Genomic DNA, 18,647 nt, shown 5'->3' with positions numbered 1-18,647 from the left:
CACATGCCTTCCACACTTGGCCAGATTCTTTGCAGCTGCCCTTTTAATGAAGGTAAATTTACTGGAATCTAAGTTGATTGCAACCTTTCCAGGAGGGTTTTTAAATACTTTCCACTGTAAGTTTCCCAGGCCTTATAGAATCACAGCCAACTTTCTTTAACTCATCTGACATTCCTTTAAACTCTTTCCAGTGTTTTGGGTTACTACTATTTCTATGACCCTGCTTCAGTACTGGAAATCTGATGTCAATAGTCAGAATTCCTTCAGAAAGATTAAAAGAATGAAATTTGCATTACTTGAATGTTTAGGGCAGGGAGGGGTAGAAATGGGTGGAACAATGGTTTGAAGCATTGCTATCCAGGAGATGGAGAAAAACAAACTTTTGTCTCCAAAGAAAATTCAATAAAAAGGAAACTGAAGTTGTTTCAACATTAGAATAGTCCATGAAGAGAAGAAATAAATTAAAGCATTATTTCCTGAATCTCTTTAAATTAGATGGAACAAAATTTGAAGTAATGTATGTTAAGAGAATGGTGATGCAATCACTCAAAATCATTCCTGTTGGGGGCAGCTGGGTGGCTCAGTGGATTGAAAGCCAGGCCTAGAGATGGGAGGTCCTAGGTTCAAATTTGGCCTCAGACACTTCCCAGCTGTGTGACCCTGGGCAAGTCATTTGACCCCCATTGCCTAGCCCTTACCACTCTTCTGCCTTGGAGCCAATACAAAGTAAAGTATTGGCTCCAAGACGGAAGGTAAAAAAAAAATCATTCCTGTCAAATAATGTCCATATCTTTTTATCCCTGAATTCAATGGATTATGAGTCGTAAGGAAGGTTTCTTTTGCTATCTGGCTAACATGACAAGGCAAAACCTAGAAATACCAAAGATGCAGAACCAAGATAAAAAGCATATCTTATTTTATGTGATAAAATATTTCTCACTGGCAGAACAGATGATTCCTGTATAAGATTGCTGCCACTTCATTTTAGAATATCAGAATTGAGCAGTCTGCTTTGAAAAATATCTTTAGTGGACACAAAATTAACTAATTAATAATACCTTGTTGCATTTCAATTGCTTGGGCTGCCTATGGGAACAGACTGAGTTACAGTAAAGGTCTCAGGAAAGCAATATGCCTGGAATTCAGAAGCAATGTTGTGGAGAGAAATGGACAGAAGAACCTGCCTAGTTTCCAATGGCCTTTTGTCAATAGGGAAGGTACACCTCCAAACATGATGGGTGATTGATAGGAAATGATGGATGTGTGGAAAACAAATGAAGGCTCATCTCCAGCTTTATAAAGGAACTTGAAGGGGCATTTAGCCAGAGACAGAACTGAGAAAAGTTGAAACAAAAAAAAAAAAGGAAAACCATTTATTAAGGATATTGTAAAGGAGATTCATGTTTTGGAAGCCAGGGTGTAGTCGAATTAAATGATGACCTCTGATGTATTCTAGAACACAACAGTTCTCTGATCTTGACCACCACTCTCTCTTCTTTACTTCCTCCTCCTCTATAGTAGTGTCAGATTATAGGAATTATGGCTTACCTTTGATCCAAAAGAATTATGACATTTGAGCCAGCTGTGCCCCAATTGGAAGTCAATGAGAGGGGCAAGAGGTATATGGACAGAGAACAGAAGCAAGGTTTCAATACTGAAGGAATTCTTAATCCTTGGTATCTATCTTCTCCCCCTCCCTTCTATTATCCTTCTATTCTATTTCAACAGGTGATCTTATCAGTTCTCAATATATTTAATTATCAATTCTATTTTGAGGATTCTCAGTTCTATTTATCTTGCCTCAACCTCTCGGCTGACTAGACCTTAAATTTCCAGCTGCTGAATAGATATCTTAAACTCACTGATGTTTCATAGATATCTTAAATTCAGCATACACAAAATATCGTCTCTCCCCAACCCCTCCTATTTTCCTATCCGTGTTATTACTGTCAAGTGTACCCTCATGCTCCCAGTCATGCAAGTTTATATCCTAGTTATCATCCTCAGCTACTCATTTTCTTTTATCTACCCCCTGACCACCACATCCAATCTGCAGTCAAAGGATATCAATTTTGCCTTGATAACATTTTTAGCATCTGCCCCTTTCTTTGCTCTGACAATGCCACCACCCTGGTATAGGTCCTCATCTATTCCTTGTCTGGACTATCACAGTTGTCTGTGGCTGGTCTCTCTACTTCAAATCTCTCCCCACTCCAGTCCATCTTCCATTCAGATGTCAGACTGAGCTTCCTAAAAAGTATAGGTCTGATCTTGAAATCAATCTCTAGAGACTCCTTATTGGCTCTAGGAACAAACATAAAATCCTATTTTAGGCCCTTCGTAAACTGACCCCTTCCTACTTTTCCAAACTTCTTTTACCTTACTCCATTCTATGTAGTCTGTGATCTAGTGGCACTGGCCTCCTTGCTGTGTCTTGCAAGAGGCCCTCCATATTCCAAATCTGGCATTTTCATTGGTTATACCTCATGTTTCTAATTTTTTCCCTCCTCATTTCAAACTCTTAGATTCCTAGGCTTCCTTCAAAGCCTAGCTAAATCCTTCTTTCTATAAAAAGTCTTCCTATTCTCCCTTTTTGCTAGGATCTTCCCTCTGCTAACTGTCTCCAATTTATCATATCTCAGTATACATATCTTATGTCTATGTAGTTGCTTACATGTTATTCCCCACTCCCAACTAATCAGCCCAGAGGCTCCTTGTGAAAATGAACTATCTTTTACCTTTCTTAGTGTTTTCAGAAATCAGCACAGTGAAGAGGCTTATGGAGAATCTACAAAAGTAGTTCTAACAGAGAATAAGATTTTAGATAGAAATTAAGGCAGTGGGGCTTCATCCCTGTGGATATTCAATGCCTTGGTTGCTTGAGACACCACAGAGCAAGATATTTGAAGTAATTGTGCCCTTGTTCTCTGGATCAGTTCAAATTTAACTCTGGCTCTTTTTTCCTTTAACTTAACCAGATCCCACTTGTCTGGCACAGATCCTAATATCCAAAAAACACCAAAGTTGATTTCTTTGGTATTTGAAGATTCTTGCTTTAATCAGATCATTTTAAAGCTTCCTCACATAGCACATATGCCAAAAAGGAGAATCACTGGACTAGAAATTCAAGTCTTTGTGAGACATTCTAATACATCTTTAAATGTTTAAAATGCATTGGTTTGTTTTCATCTAAGACATAAGAAAGCAATCTTTCATCTTGAAGGCTGCTTCTGTGTAACAGATTGCTGCTACTGGATCACATCTATTCCTTCTTTCAACTTCCTACTCAGTATACTCTTAGAGAGGAGTCCATGTTTAGAAAAACAAGAGAGAAACATTAACTTTCTAACTGAGTGGCAACTCAGCAAAGTAGAAAAAGTGGAGTCACAAGACCTAATTTCAAGATTTAGCTCTCCTACTAACCAGTCCTGAACCTTAAAAAAACTCTATTCTTGTGTCTGATACTCCATTTCCTCATCTATAAAAAAAGGATGGGAATAGTTATACTGTGGAGGCTTTTTGTGAGGATTTAATGAGGTGTTATAGGTAGAACACTTTGTACATCAGAAGACAGATGCAAACACAGGCTTTCATAATAAACTGGATGGATATCCCATATAGTATGACACTTGCTCTACACTTTAAAAGCAAATGCTGGAAAAACACCCCAAAGGTAGACATTTTTCTGCTTATAGTTAAGCCCAATCCAGTGTTTATTTTTTCTGATCTGCTATACTAGAGACATCTAAGCTCAAACAGGATGTTCTACTCCTTAAGATTTCATTGAATCCTGCTGTCTGTTCCCCACCTGAAATCACAAGAGAGCAGATTTATGACCAAAGGAAAATAAAGAGAATACTGCCATTGCTTACCATGGGACAAAAATCTCTTTCTTTGCTCTGTGATATCATTTGATGAGCAAGACAAAGAATCTACTTGTGGTTCAATCTAATCCAGCAAACATTTATTAAACACCTAGAATGCCTAAGCCATTGTGCTAGATGAAAGAACACAAAACCAAAAAACAAATAGAAAAAAAAAAACAGTCCCTGCCCTTAAGGAGTTTACATTCTAATATCTAAATATACAAGTAGTTTCAAGATAATTCAAGGAAGGAAAGAGCATTAACAATTAGGGAAATAAGGAAAGGTTTTCTATGGAAAATGTCTCCAGATCTGAGCCTATACAAAGGCATGGAGGTGGGAGATTGCATGTCAAATTCCTGGAAGAGAAAGTGGCTAGTTTTAGCTGGAACATTAGAGACAAAGAGTTCAAGATGGCAAAAAAAAAATGTAAAATAGATCTGGAAAAGCAGTGTTCAGCCAGACTTTTGGAGGGCTTTAAAGGTCTGTATTTGTGTTTTAAGTTAAATGATTCCATCAGGGTCCACTCACAAGAAAAGGAACTACAGGGGAGGGAAGAATGGAGTAATATAAGAAGAGAAATGAGAGTAACCTAGGAAAAAGGATTAACTTTCAATAAATGCTTTATCCTCATTGCTAGAAGGCCCTTTCTACTTCCTAATGTTTTCTTTTCTAATTTAAAATTTTTATTTTATTTTTGTAATGAATGCTATTTTCTGAACTATATGATATATATAGCATTATAAAGGAAAGGAGAGATAGCCCACATGTTAAGGATATAAAGAGTCAGCATCAGAACTGCCAGGGGCATCCAGTCCAACACCCCTGATGTTTCAGAGGAGGAAATTCAGACCCAGAAAAGATCTAGGTAATGTCACACAATTTGTTAGTGGGAGGGCTGAAAAAAGAGCTCCGCTCTCTGGGGCTGCACCAGTAGCCTTCTGATTATCAACGTTTTACCCAGTTAGCTAACAGTTAGTTAGAACTAACTGTTCTAACAAGTCATTGAGATTCAGTGACACAGAAACAGAAGAAATTTCTGAATGGAAGCACTCCATTTTTTTTAAATAGTAGGTGCTGTGACTGTAAAAAGTAAATACTGTCTTTTGGGCTTGTAGAATTAGTGCTGTCATCCCTAATGAGAGGCCTTCTAATTGCTGCTATATATCAAATGACAGAGGTGGACCACATAAAATCTTTCAACATCTCAGATACAAATGAGTGTGGATACTTTCCTACATTTCCTGTCTGAGGGATCAATAACAAGTTAACTCTACTGGAAGCAAAAGGACTCCAGGATGAAGCAAGATAGGTAATAAAAGAAGGAAAATGAGGCCAGATAAGGGAGAGGGAGGGAGAAGAAAGGGGTCAGATTAGAAGGTGTTTAAACTTATTTTAAAATATAGACATCAAAACATCTCCAACTTTCTACCAATGATTCATTGGGAATCAGGGGAATTTGGGGGAAAGGAATATAACCCTCAGATAATGTGTACCCCATAAGGGTGCTACTATAAGACTCTTAGAGTCTCAACATGCATTAAAAATATAAAGTATTTTATAACCTAAGTTTATTCTAGAGTTCAGTCTGACAGCCAATTTGCCTGGGAAACAATGAACTTGAATGAAGTTTTATGATGAGACATTAAAAATAATGAACATGAATTTGGACACATAACACAGTTATTTTTCTTAATTGTTTCTGCCAGAATCCTATTTGTGTTTAAAATAAACTGGAGAAGACTGAAAGTCCTGGTACTTTTCACATCATTGCTATCTTGATACCTGGCTATCTGAATAAATGGTCACCCTGGACAGTACAGAAACCCAAGACATCTGTGGATTTTTATGGCTTGAACCACAATGAAGGATTCATCTGCTCTTGCTGAGCCAATAACTCAATGTTCACAGTGGTTCTGTAGGAAAGAAAAGTGACTTAAGTTGCTATAATTATTAGTTTCAAGATGGAGATAAGATTAGTAAGGCAGAATCCCTGGATAATGGTGGTGTTAAGGGACAAAAGAGACATCATCTTCAGTCTCTAAGGCTTTGTGAGGTTAGACTCAACTACATGGTTGATATACATGCAAAAATTTACAAAGCATCTACTGTGTGCTGAACACTGGGATAGACACTGGGAAGATACAAAGTGTCTACAAGACAGTCTCTGACTTCATGAATCATACATTCTAGTAACTTATAGAATAGCATTAGAAAATGAATACATTTGTTGTTCTTGGAAAGCTGTGGATTGAGAGAAGTGGTTTATGATATAGACATAGTTTATATATAAATTATATCTTTAAAATATTTACAAATGTGTGTGTGTATATATATATACACACACACACACACACACACACACATATATATATATATATATATATATATATATATATATATATATATATATATATATATATATAAATGTCAGTGTGGTAGTGTGGTATCTGTCATCTCAGGAACTTGCAGTTATCCTCAGACAGCAAACTTTTCCACACCAGCATGAGAGGGAAAATGTAGGAAGGGTATTTCTACAAATAAGAAAACTAGAAGACAACTGTCCCAAGATTTTTCTTAATAATACACAGTGATGTCTCAATAATCCATGCTAATGGGAGCAGGCTGTGCTACAACTAACCCCAAACAACACACAACCCAAATTTATATATAGCTTTGGAATGCATTGAGACTCTCTCATTTAAATACAGGTAAACTTGATGATCTGTACATTTTCAGCATCCCAAATGAAACCATGAAATTCCACTGTGAAGACCCAACTCATTTAAGAACTACATAATTTCCCCATCCCAGCCCCAGACCTGCAAACAGAGGAAGTGAGAACCTGGTGATGTCCAATCCTGGACTTTACACTTTTATCCCCACGATGAACCCATATCCAGTTACTACAGACATTCTGGTTTATATCATTAGGTAGAGCCAAAAATAAAGTCACACAAAAGCTTCAGAGAGAAAAAAACAAACTGCGCTGATGACATTCCATTCCTGGCTGAAAGTTCATTCTTGGTCTTAAGTAAGCCATACTTACTTCCTGAGCACTGTCTTGCATTCTGATGAATTTGGGCTTCTGTCTTCTTCACAGTTTGGGCTCCTCAGGTTGCCATACCTGTATAACAAAATGAATGCATTCAGTTGGCACTAGAAAAGAAAGCAACTCAATTCCTATAACAGAATGGCAGATCTGGTTGGGGAAAATTGCTAAAGGAGACTGGACTGTGGCTTATTAGTGTTTTGGATTTACATATAAAAATCTAAAAAAGAATGATAGAGAAGTAGTTGAATAACATAACAGTTGCTTGTCATGATAACCTCATTATACTTAAAACTGTTTCAAGAAACATATCCAAAATATATGATAACAGGATGGGCAATGCCTCAATTCTGTTGCTTTATTTTAAAGGTAGTATGGGCTATATTGCATCATGGGTGCTTTTATTTTTTAAATACTGCAGTTTTGTGGTACGTGAATGTAATGAAATGTTACTGTGCTGTAAGAAATGGCAAGCATGATGAATATCAAGAAGACTGAAAAGTCTTATATAACCAGATACAAAGTAAAGTTAGCAGAACCAGGAAAACCATAATAAGCAAACAATGTAAAAAATAACAATAACGAAACTGAATAGTAATTAAATATTAAATATTGGGAAGTTATAAGAGCAAGCTTGGCCCCTAAAGGAGATATCTAAGAAGGCTCTCTCTGTCCTTCTGTAGAGGTCAATGTTCAGGGGTATGGTGGTATTGTGTCCGAGAACTATGATGAAGAAAATGTCAAGGCAAATGTTTTGAAATTTTCTCAATGTGTTGATCAGTTTTAATGATTTTTCTTCTTCCTTGAAAAAATTCTTTATTGTAAGTAATGGCTCATTAAAGGATTAAAGGTTGGTAGGAGAGGGAGACAGGTGACATTAAAAAAAAAAGCAATTAAAATCTTAAAAAAAGACAGCTTTATTTCCCTTAGCAAGTGAAGGTACCTTAAAAATGAGCTATTCTCTTCCCCCTAGCAATACCTAGTAAGTCATATACTCAAAAGTATGTGAGCAAAAGCTCCTAATGAACAGGTAGTATGACTTTTCTCTGTTGTAGGGAGTGGTGTACATATCGTAGGCAATGACAATGGAGACAGTAATGTCAATGACACAATCATAAAAGCATTAGAACCCCAAGAAGGCAAATCTACAATACTAAAGTCAGAGAGCTGAGTAAGTCCTTGGTGAATTGGGCCACAAAACTAGACTAATCTAGACCATTCAAGACTCAAAGTGGATTTTTGTTTTGGGATCAATCTAGATAACTTGGGCCAAATCACTTCAATTGTAACTGCTTCCATTTGGTCTTGAATACTTTAGCAAAAATTAGAAATGCCAGATTTAGTACATTAAAAGAAAAAAAGTACATTAAAAAAATGTACTCCTAGCTACATAATGCTTTTCTTAGACTAAATGTATATAAGAATATTATACTTATCAGTACATAATAACTATGTCATAAGAAAAAGGCTAGATAAGTTAATTCTAAGTTCTTAGGGTTCTTTAAATTAATTTCTAACACCATGCAGTTTCTAGGTTATTTCAGGTTCTCATTTTATCTATGAAGAATTCAGAAATTTTATAAAGTTAAACATAGTCAAAATCTGTCCCAAAGCCTTGATAAGAACGTTTCTATCATTAGCAATTTATAATTATCTATAAAAAATAAACTTTCTTCTGACTTTCACTAATAATGTTAAGGTCCCAATAGCCTTAGGGTCTCTTGTTGCTAGGTTATAAAAATCTTTTATTAAATAAAAGTTTCCCTTCTGGCTTGATTTAATGCCAGTCCATCTGGCTCTATCTCAGATTATACAGACTTCTGGACCCAGTTCTAGGCCCTAGGCTCCCCAATCCACCTGTTTCTCTCTTCGGATCATCAACCTTCTGGCCTTCTTGGTCTCCTAGAGACATTTTCCATGGCTCCACACCCTAGCTGTTCCTCTTTGTTCCTTTCTGCAGCTGTTCCTTGAGGGACTTTTAGGCACAAAAATACCTATTAGAGTAAGGTTTATTCTCCTTCTATGTGAGCAAAGTGGGTAGAAGGAAATTATTTGGCCAAGTAGATAGGTATACACAGTTGTGCTTTGTGGGCTCTATCTTTGACCACTATGACTGTGAATAATGTCCCTAAGCTGTATGAGTTCCTTGTTAAGAAAATTTAAAAAAAAAGCGATGTCTACACTAAATTGTGATATTGTCTGATGCCTAGGATATTTTTTATTTAATTACTGTAACTCATTAGTTATATCAGTTGAATCATTTCCTTGGCTCTTCAAATAACAGTCAGGTATTATCTATTTCAAGTTTTTCTCTAGACAGAGAGCTTCTGTCAAGATTTTTTCTTTTATTCTTTTAATGGTGTGAGCCGCCATAGAAATAAATGGAAGGAAAGCTATTGGGGAAAATCAGTATATTATATTATTGCTCCAAATACTTTTTTTTTGTTTTTTTTTTAAACATTATTTTATTTGGTCATTTCCAAACATTATTCATTGGAGACAAAGATCATTTTCTTTTCCTCCTCCCCTACCCCCCACCTCTCCCATAGACGATGCGTGATTCCATTGGGTATCACTTGTATTCTTGATTCGAACCCATTTCCATGTTGTTGGTATTTGTATTAGGGTGTTTATTTAAGGTCTCTCCTCAGTCATATCCCCTCAACCCCTATAGTCAAGCAGTTGCTTTTCCTCAGTGTTTTGCTCCAAATACTTTTATTGAAAGTGGTATTCTAAGCAAGAAGTTCCAGGTTTTCTTTCTTCCCAACTTCACTAGAACTTTGTGTTATTCTTTGTTCAGACACCAATTTGGAAAGCCACTTAGTCTATGGGATAAAGCTTTAAATAGAAAAACTTGTGTTCAAATTCCCTCTCTGTCATTTACTATTTGTATAAGGATTTTTAACTAATTCCTTTAGCTCCCAATACCCACTGCTAAATTATTTTTATATATTGCATAAATACTAATCCATGTACATGTCATAACCCTCAATAGAATGTAAGTTCCTTGAGAGCAAGGGCTACTTTATATCACTATATATATATATATATATATATATATATATATATATATATATATTTTAGAGAGAGAGTTCTGATATTTGCAAAGCTCTTTAGATACCTGGTGCTTATTAGACTAAGCTATGAAGATATGCTGTAAATATTAATAACTTAATACAGTCTAGACAGCAGAAGAAACACAGAGCCAAGATTATAAAGAAAATCTTAATAAACAGAGAAAAGGTGAAAAGTGGGAAGTACTTCAAAATTTGAGTTTCCCAGAGTTCCCCTCTTAGTTACTTGCACATTATGGCTATCACTATAAATGTCTTTTATTCTCAAAGGACTTGATAGATGAACAAATGACAATATCTCCCTGATGGAGTTAAACTAACATTCTATGGAAGTGGCAGAAGTTCTCATGCCAAATAATATTTAAACTGGCACCCGAGTCCAGGAGTTCCAAATTCTGAGGTTAGACCACCTTAGAGTCATACGCTGGAAGTGTTTTCAAGATGAATTCGTTTCTTTGATGCTTGCCTGGGCCCACTCATAGCTTTCCTACAAACTCAAAGTCAAATTCAGCTCATTTAAGTTTGTGTGTAAATAAACTAGTGTTTTTCTATAGAAGGAGATCAGTCAAAATGATCCCTGACTCTAATCTGTGCAAAAATCCCCCTGAAAGTCAATATTAAAACTCCAACTTCTTAAAAAGGTTTATGAGCCACAAACTGAACACCTCAAATTGCAAAATTCAAATAAAAATATTAATTCTCAGAAATTTTGGCTTTGTATGTACTTATACAATAAACAGAAAACAATGTTATTAAAATTGCTAACCAATGAAGCAAAAGAAAGAAGCAGAGAAAGTTAAGACTGAAAGAGACCTTGAAAATAATTTCAAATTCTCTCAGTTTATACAGAAGGCAACCAAAGCCCAGAGATGTCAAGTGATTGCCCATGGTCACATTGCCAAGTTGGAGAAGAGGAACCTAATTTTCCTGATTCTCTTTCCAATGTTTTCTTTACCATGTTCTATTGCCACCCAGACTGTCAAATTTCTGCTAAGGACTTGCAAAATTAAGTTCTGAGTAATTATTTACTGGATTTTAAAAAGGATGGGAGGAGTGGTAATGTTTAACTGAGTTCTGAGAGGTAAGCAGAAAATTGTGACTCAAAAAGGAATGGACTGATTTGATTAGAGCTGATGTGAGATAAATAAAATGTATATTATTTATGGGGAAGCTAGTTGTACAAATATCACACAAAGAATGGGATGTGGTCTTGAGTCTGCATTCCCTGTTATGGAGAGGCTGGGCCTGGCAGCTCTTGTGAGTTCCGAGCTTCAATGGGCTAGGCCAGCAGGTTGCTCACTAAGTCCAGTACCGTTGTGGGGTGGGGGTAATCGATTTCTTAAGGAGGGGCAAACCAACCCAAGTCAGAAATGAAGCAAATCAAAATTCCTGAGCCCCTTTAGAGTGGAGTTGGGAATGTGTGTGACTGCTATAATTCCAGTCTGAATGAAATAGGGAGACCCAGTCTCAAAAATTTTTTATTTTCACATATGTGTATAAGTGTGTGTAGATATATACACACAAGCACACACATGCGTGCACATACACATACATATCCTGCAAGCCAAAAGAGTCCTAGAGAAACTAAGATCCCTTTCAACTCTGAAATTTTGTGCTTCAATGAGAACCTCCTGGCAGAGGGGCTTTTCTGCCTCCTAAGAACTAAAGGAGGCAGGACTAAGATACAATCAATGCTGGAGACTATTCCAAGTTCTAATAAGGCTGCTGGGAACAAGGACAGGATAGAGAGAGAAGCTCTCGGTATGTGTATGTGTCTGCGTCTGTGTGTGTATGTCTGTATGTTTGGTGTGGAAGAATTAGAGAAATGCAAATGTTGAGAATAACAAAGAAATCACATTTGAAGCCACTGATTTATGAAATTGTACTTGGTTTGATAAGCTTAGTTGTACCAAGGCTCTTTGACCTATGAAAACCACTGATTTTAATTAACCAAGCTGTGAGGCTAGGTATGAGGGAGAACAAAAAAAAAAAACTTTTAAGGAAAACATAACCTTCACTCCCTGGGGATCATGTGGTGAAACTATCTGTAGATGTCTGGAACAACCAGCACCTTCTTTGATGAAACTATGGACTTTAACCTAAGGATCAGTAACAAGTTTTATTTTTTTTAAACCCTCACATCTGTCTTGGAATTAAAACTGTGTATTGGTTCCAAGACAGAAGAGTGGTAAGGGTTAGACAATTGGGATTAAATGATTTGATTTAAGTCACTTAAGATTTAAAACATAAAAAAAAGAGGGAAGCCCACCCACTTAACTAGATAGCATTGGGCTGTGTCGGCAAACCTGTGGCATGTGTGCTGGAGCATACCAGAGGGAGCTGCTCCCTTCCCCCTCTCCACATGTGCCTGTGGACATTTCTCACATCACCCACCCCTCTGCCCAGCAGCCCAATGGGAGCTCTTCCTCCCTCCCCTGTCTGGGTAACTCACAAGTGGCATGAGGATTGCAATTTGGGTACTCAGTCTCTAGAAGGTTTGCCATCACTAGCATGGTGTATATAGCATATGGGACTTGAAGGCAGGGAAACCTGAGTTCAAACTCCACCTAGGACTGACCCTAAGCAATTTACTTAACATCTCTGATTTATTTTCCTCATCTGTAAAATGGGAGTAATAATAGTATCTAATTGACAGGATTGTTGTGAGGATCAAATGCCACAAAATGAGCATATATAGAAGGTTCCTTAGTTACCTAGCCCAATCCCTTTTTCAAATCTATCAGCAAACTGAGGATCATAAAAGTTAAGTGATCTCCTGATACCACAGAGCTAGTTAGTGACAAAAGGAAGCCTTGAACTAGGTCTCCAGATTCTCAGGTACCATGTGTTATACTAATAACCATTATTATTATTTTATTATTATTATTACAAATGAGTAATTTGTTGTTCAGTCATTTTAGTCATGTACAAATCATTGGGACCCATTTAGGATTTTCTTCACAAAGATACTAGAGTGGCTTGCCATTTCCTTCTCCAGCTCATTTAACAGATAAGCAAACTGAGGCAAACAAGGCTGTGACTTACCCAGGATCACACAGCTTGTATGTGTCTGAGGCCAGATTTGAACTCAGAAAGATGAGTCTTCCTGATTTCAAAGCTGGCACTCTATCCACTGTACCACCTTAGTTGCCCAGATGAATAATAGAAGTATAAATAATTTCATCATTATTATAAATATATTGAATTTTAATTATTCTATCTAATAATATCTAAATCCTATTTTCTTTATTAATTAATTAATAATGTCCTCCAAGTCAGGGTTTCCACTCAGATATGCTTGAGGAATATCTAATGGCTTTGGGCTTTAAGGACACAGCTACTGGTGGCACCAGTGGTTACTTAGAGAGAAAAGACAACCTGGCAAAAAAAGAACAAGGAGATTCCAAGCAGAGCCAGGGAATGAGCTTTTGGTGACCTTCCTGGAAGAGACTGTTAATGAACAAGTAAAAGACTGAAAAAGCTGGGAGATTGACTGGATCATCAAATTTTAGTGGAAAAAAAATAAGAAAGGAGTTCCAAAAGAAGCTTAGTATTCACTTGTTGAAAAAGTATCCAGGGAATTCCTATTCAGGTAGGGGTTTGATAGCAGACAACAAATTCTGTGCATTTGTAGAACTAAGATTTCCTGTTCTATTTAATAGCTACAAAATACTGTTTAATTTAGAGGTAGCCATGGCTCAGTCATTAAGAGCACTGGTCTTGAAGTAAGGAAGATCTGAGTTCATATCCAGCCTCAGATACTTCCTACCTGTGTGACCCTAGTTAAGTCACTTATCCTCTGATTCCCTGACAAAAGATATGCTAGATCCACAGTAGAAGGAAATAGCAAACTACTCCATTACCCTTGCCAATAAAACCAATGGATAACTATGGTCCATGGGGTCACAAAGAGTCAGATACAACAAATGACAGAACAACAACCAAAATTGTTTAATTTCCATTTAAAAATAAGAAGGGTGCAAAATCACTTCAGCGGTGCCTCCAGCTCTACCCTTTTAAAGTTAAGACAAAAACAAAACAAAACAAACAAAAAAAAAGAAAACCCAGGACCAATAGTTCTGCATTTATTAGCCAAAAAAATAAAAGGAAAGGAGAAGAAAATGAGTCTTCTTCCTATCTTACCCCACCCAATTTCACATTCAAGTTCGAAGTCATTTCTTATCCATGATCGCTCTCCCCGCTAGTGTAGGATTTCACATAGTTTTCTCTCTAGATCCCTGTCAGATGTTTCTCTTCTCCTGGCCTACTTTGCTCATGTTTATAATTCTTAGGCTTGTTTGTAACCCCTCCTTCCCAATTCCAGTTTTTGATTCCCAATACATCACTTGCTAACACACTACAGTCCCTGTTGCAAAATAGGCTAAAATAAAAGAAACTATTTGGAGGGATGGGAAGGTATGCATGGGAGCTTCTCTCTGTGTGTATGCGGTTGTACGGTGGTATTTGGGCTTTAAAGAATATGTTTTAAGCCCAGGGATTTCCTATGCTTAACAGTTTGGCTCTGCATTAGGAACAAGGACACTTTGACTCATTTTACCAGGTGGTTTTAAGTCAATCATTCTAATTTCTTTGTCTCAAATTTTTTCTATTAGCAGAAAGCAACCAACTGCTAGTTTGTGGCATTTGTGAGCAGATCTAATTGCTTAGTATTATCATATCTTATTGGTTTACACCACATTCTGTTGTTTTCCTCTCCCATATTAAAAAACAAAACAATAACCTATGCTTAATTTTCTTAAATATCTCATAAGAATGAGATATAAGAAAAATATGATTAGAAATGTCATAAATAAGCTTTTAAAAGAGCTTGCAAGCTACCTAAATTCTGGAAAGCAGCAAAAAATTAACTAACTCAGTTCTTTAAAAAATTTTTAACAGAAGAGAGAAGGTAGTGTATAGTATTTGTCTTTTTGTTAAAAATGTCTTTCAAGGGGCAACTGGGTAGCTCAGTGGATTAAAAGCCAAGCCTAGAAACAGGAGGTCCTGGGTTCAAATATGACCCCAGACACATCCTAGCTGTGTAACCTTGGGCGAATCACCTAACCCCCATTACCTATCCTTTATTGCTTTTCTGCCATGGAACCAATACATAGATAGTATTGATTCTAAGGCGGAAAGTTAATGGTTTAAAAAAAAATGTGTTTCTACTACTCCCTATCCTTAAATGTCAAGAATGAAATTTCACCCGTCTCATAACATTTTTGATGATCAGATATAGATTTTGAAAATGTTATTTTTTTGTATGTTTCTGTACCCCACCCCAGGCCTATTATGATTCTCCAATGAAGGCCAGTAGTGAGACTAAATTCTGGAAGCCTATAGCAGTATATGCCAAAAAGTTCTATTTAAGTTGGAAAGGTGTCCATCTAACCAAGACCTTTACTCTCTACCCCTCACATTGGCCATTCCTACCCTAAAGTATTCTCCATCCCTAATATTACTCCTTATTCCCAAAAGAATTCTTAGAAACAAACAGTTTTAATGTCTTTGGTCTTAGAGATAGATAGATAGATAGATAGATAGATAGATAGATAGATAGACAGATAGATAGACAGATAGACAGACAGACAGATAAATAGACAGACAGACAGATAGATAAACAGACAGACAGACAGGCTTTTTTCAAGAAGGAATATTCATTTATTTATTGGATGCTAAGATATTTAATGGTGCTCCTTAAGCTTTTCCTAAGCATAATGTAGGAGTATCATTTTTAGGTTGCTACCATCCTTGTAGCATAAAGGTAGGTCTACGCGCTCACCAAATGTTTCCATTGAGAATTCCCAGGGTTGTGAGGCAGGAATCAAGTCTACTCTGCAGAAATAAATCAACATTTTCAAAAGACAATTAAATCAGCCCAGAAGGGAATTTTATTATTTTCATTCATGTGTGGTCTTAGTCTTACCTAACTTTAAAACAACAGATTCAACATTTCTGGTTCATGCACAGTAATGCCATGTGGTTGCATGGAGGAAAGAGTCCAGCTTTTTAACATGCTGTGGATAAACATGATCGTCCTTTGATTTAGTCCTTTTTCCTGAGTTGAGTTCATCTCTGTCATGGCTGCATAAAGCGCACTGTTGTGCTAAGCATACGGTGGATGCTCATGCCCTATTCCTCTGCCTCCTGACTGGGGGAAGCTTAGTCCATGTGGATCAAACTTTAGGAGACTTTCTCCTGAGACACTAGTCAACTAACTCCCTGTGTCATGCTGAACATATGCTTAAATGAAGTGTGAATTACTGTAGGGCACATTCTGTTTTCAATCATTTCAAGTGTGAAACAACTACTTTTCCCAATTCTGTCAAGGGCAAGGTAGTAAAAGCAAGAAACCTTTCTGAAATCTATTTCTTGTTAAAGCTTCAATTCTCACTTCTGTGTTCAAGACATTTTGGGACCTACACATATAATTCTTCTCATTATTTCCCTATCACTTCTAATTCATGAGTTTTCATCAAAAAAACTATACAGTTTCATTTTGTAAACTGTCTGTGTAGCTAAAACCCAACTTAAAAAAATTTTTAACAATAAATGCACATTGTCCATTGGTTCTTTCATGTGTAAGGGTCATCAATGTTCAGGCAGGAAATGCTATTTAAACTTACCCATTATGATAACTGGGGGAAGGGGAGAAGAACTTCAGAAAAGCTCTTGGTTTTCCAAGGAATTTTCACCCTTGCCAGGATATCCACTATGTTAGAATCATAAGCTCAGAAGGAAATGGGGGTGGTACTAACATTTCCTTTAAGTTGTCTTCTCTAGCTTACATGGGATGTGCATCCTGGATTCGTAGAGCAATAATTCTTAACTTTTTTAAAATAATATACTTACTAGTATGATAAAGACAAAAAGCCGACAAAAGAACTAAATTTATTTATGCCCCTTTGCCACTGTATTTAATTCAACTCATCTATATACAAGGCATGCTTTAAAAAAAAAAAAAACCCTTAACTTCCCAAGTTTAGAATAAATACTGTGCATTGGTTTCAAGGCAGAAGAGCTGTAAGGGGTAGGCCAATGATGGTGAACCTTTTAGAGGGGCAGGGGATGTGAGAAATGTCCTCAGGTGTGCTTGGAGAAGGGGAATGGAGTAGCCTGGTCCCCCTTCCCTCTGGCTTTCTAGCAATGAACTCTGTGAACTCTGTACCAAGGTGATAGCAAGTGTTCCCACAAAGAGGCTCTGAGTACCTCCCCTCTGGCACATGTGCCATAGGTTTGCCACCATGGGGCTAGACAGTTGGGGCTAAATGAGTTGCCCAGGGTCACACAGCAAGGAAATTTCAAAGGCTGCATATGAACTCAAGACCCCCCCCCCCCATCTCTAGACATGGCTTTTCAATCCACTGAGTCACCTCTCTGTCCCCTAGTCAAGGCTTTCTTTTAGGCACTAGAAAGAAAAAGTTTAAACAATTGGGAAAAAAAGTGTTTTATTAAGTGAGACATTAATGATCTGATGCCTTATTTTCTGTTCAAGAGGAACAAAGAATTAAGTCATGGAAGAAACAAAAATGTCAGTTCATGAAAGCTGGTCTTGTGGATCACTAGTAATCATATTATGAAAGCCACTGTCCTAAAGGAAGATTATATCCAATATCACTTTCTAATAGCTGTTCCCCAGAGTACTTTCTGCTTAAAATCATATTCAATTATGACTGTGGATGAACAAGAAGGAATACCTAAGCAACCACAATATCTACTAAACAGAAGGGTAGCAATGTTATATTAAATACACTTAAGTTTATTATTATAAAATATTATTATACTCTAAGTAAACATTTCATAAGAGCTTATTCAAACTCCAGAATAACATAAAGACTTTAATTTGTTTAAATCCAATATAAATAAATGGACATGAAAAACTGGGCTACATCCTTCTTTTAAAGAAGACTTTGGGCATTGACTGGAGAGGTAAGGTGATATGGGGAAATATAAGGCTGGCCCTGGATGCCAGGTCGCAAAGTCCTGAATTCAAGTCAGGATTCTGTCACATTCTGGCTATCATGATGGTAGGCAATTTACTTGATGACTTTGTAATGCCCATAACCAACTCTCTACAATTCTAAGTTAGAGATATGCTGCTTATCTGCATCTAGTAGAAAGAATTCCCTACAGTGATTAAATGACAGATCTAAACAAGGAAGCAAAGAATTTTAATACATTTTAAATGAATATTTTACCTTTTATTTATTAGTTTTACTACTACTTCATATCCCTCAAAGAAAAGGAAGTTTTGATGGAAAAAATTTTTTTAATTTTTATTGATGATATGAGATGGTGGCTAACAGCAGACAGGATGTCAGAAAATGAATTTCCCTGTAAAATAAACTAAAATTCCTAACGGAAAAGGAAACATTATTTTTGGTGCCTGTGACAGACAGTCTGTGGAAACAAAAGTAACTTCCTCACAACTAATGTCTAGCTTCAATCAAGGTCCAATCTCTTCTCCTCAGGACCATTGTGTTTATGCAGAATTGTTTTCTTTTCCAGTGTGCAAATGACTTTATAGAGAAATATTAATTCGATTTATTTAGCCAAACAAAAATACTGTGAAAAGAGGTTGATCATTCCATATTTCCCCAACCCCATAGAGGAAGATGATATTATACTGGCAGTGGTTATTGGCTTATTAAAACCATC

At 36.7% G+C, this 18,647-nt stretch overlaps 1 protein-coding gene across 5 annotated transcripts in view; it reads right to left on the bottom strand.

Moving 5' to 3' along the window:
* Nucleotides 1–18,647, bottom strand: part of RGL1 (ral guanine nucleotide dissociation stimulator like 1) — a 347,473-nt gene that overhangs the window by 79,443 nt on the left and 249,383 nt on the right. For all 5 annotated transcript variants that reach the window (XM_056815635.1, XM_056815636.1, XM_001366649.4 and 2 more), the window contains one exon: nt 6,913–6,990. In XM_056815635.1, coding sequence (XP_056671613.1) covers nt 6,913–6,990 — 78 coding nt within the window. The remainder of the gene's footprint in view (nt 1–6,912; nt 6,991–18,647) is intronic.

This window comes from Monodelphis domestica, chromosome 2, assembly GCF_027887165.1.
Source record: "Monodelphis domestica isolate mMonDom1 chromosome 2, mMonDom1.pri, whole genome shotgun sequence".
Taxonomy (NCBI): domain Eukaryota; kingdom Metazoa; phylum Chordata; class Mammalia; order Didelphimorphia; family Didelphidae; genus Monodelphis; species Monodelphis domestica.
This window is presented reverse-complemented; position numbering and strand designations above follow the sequence as displayed.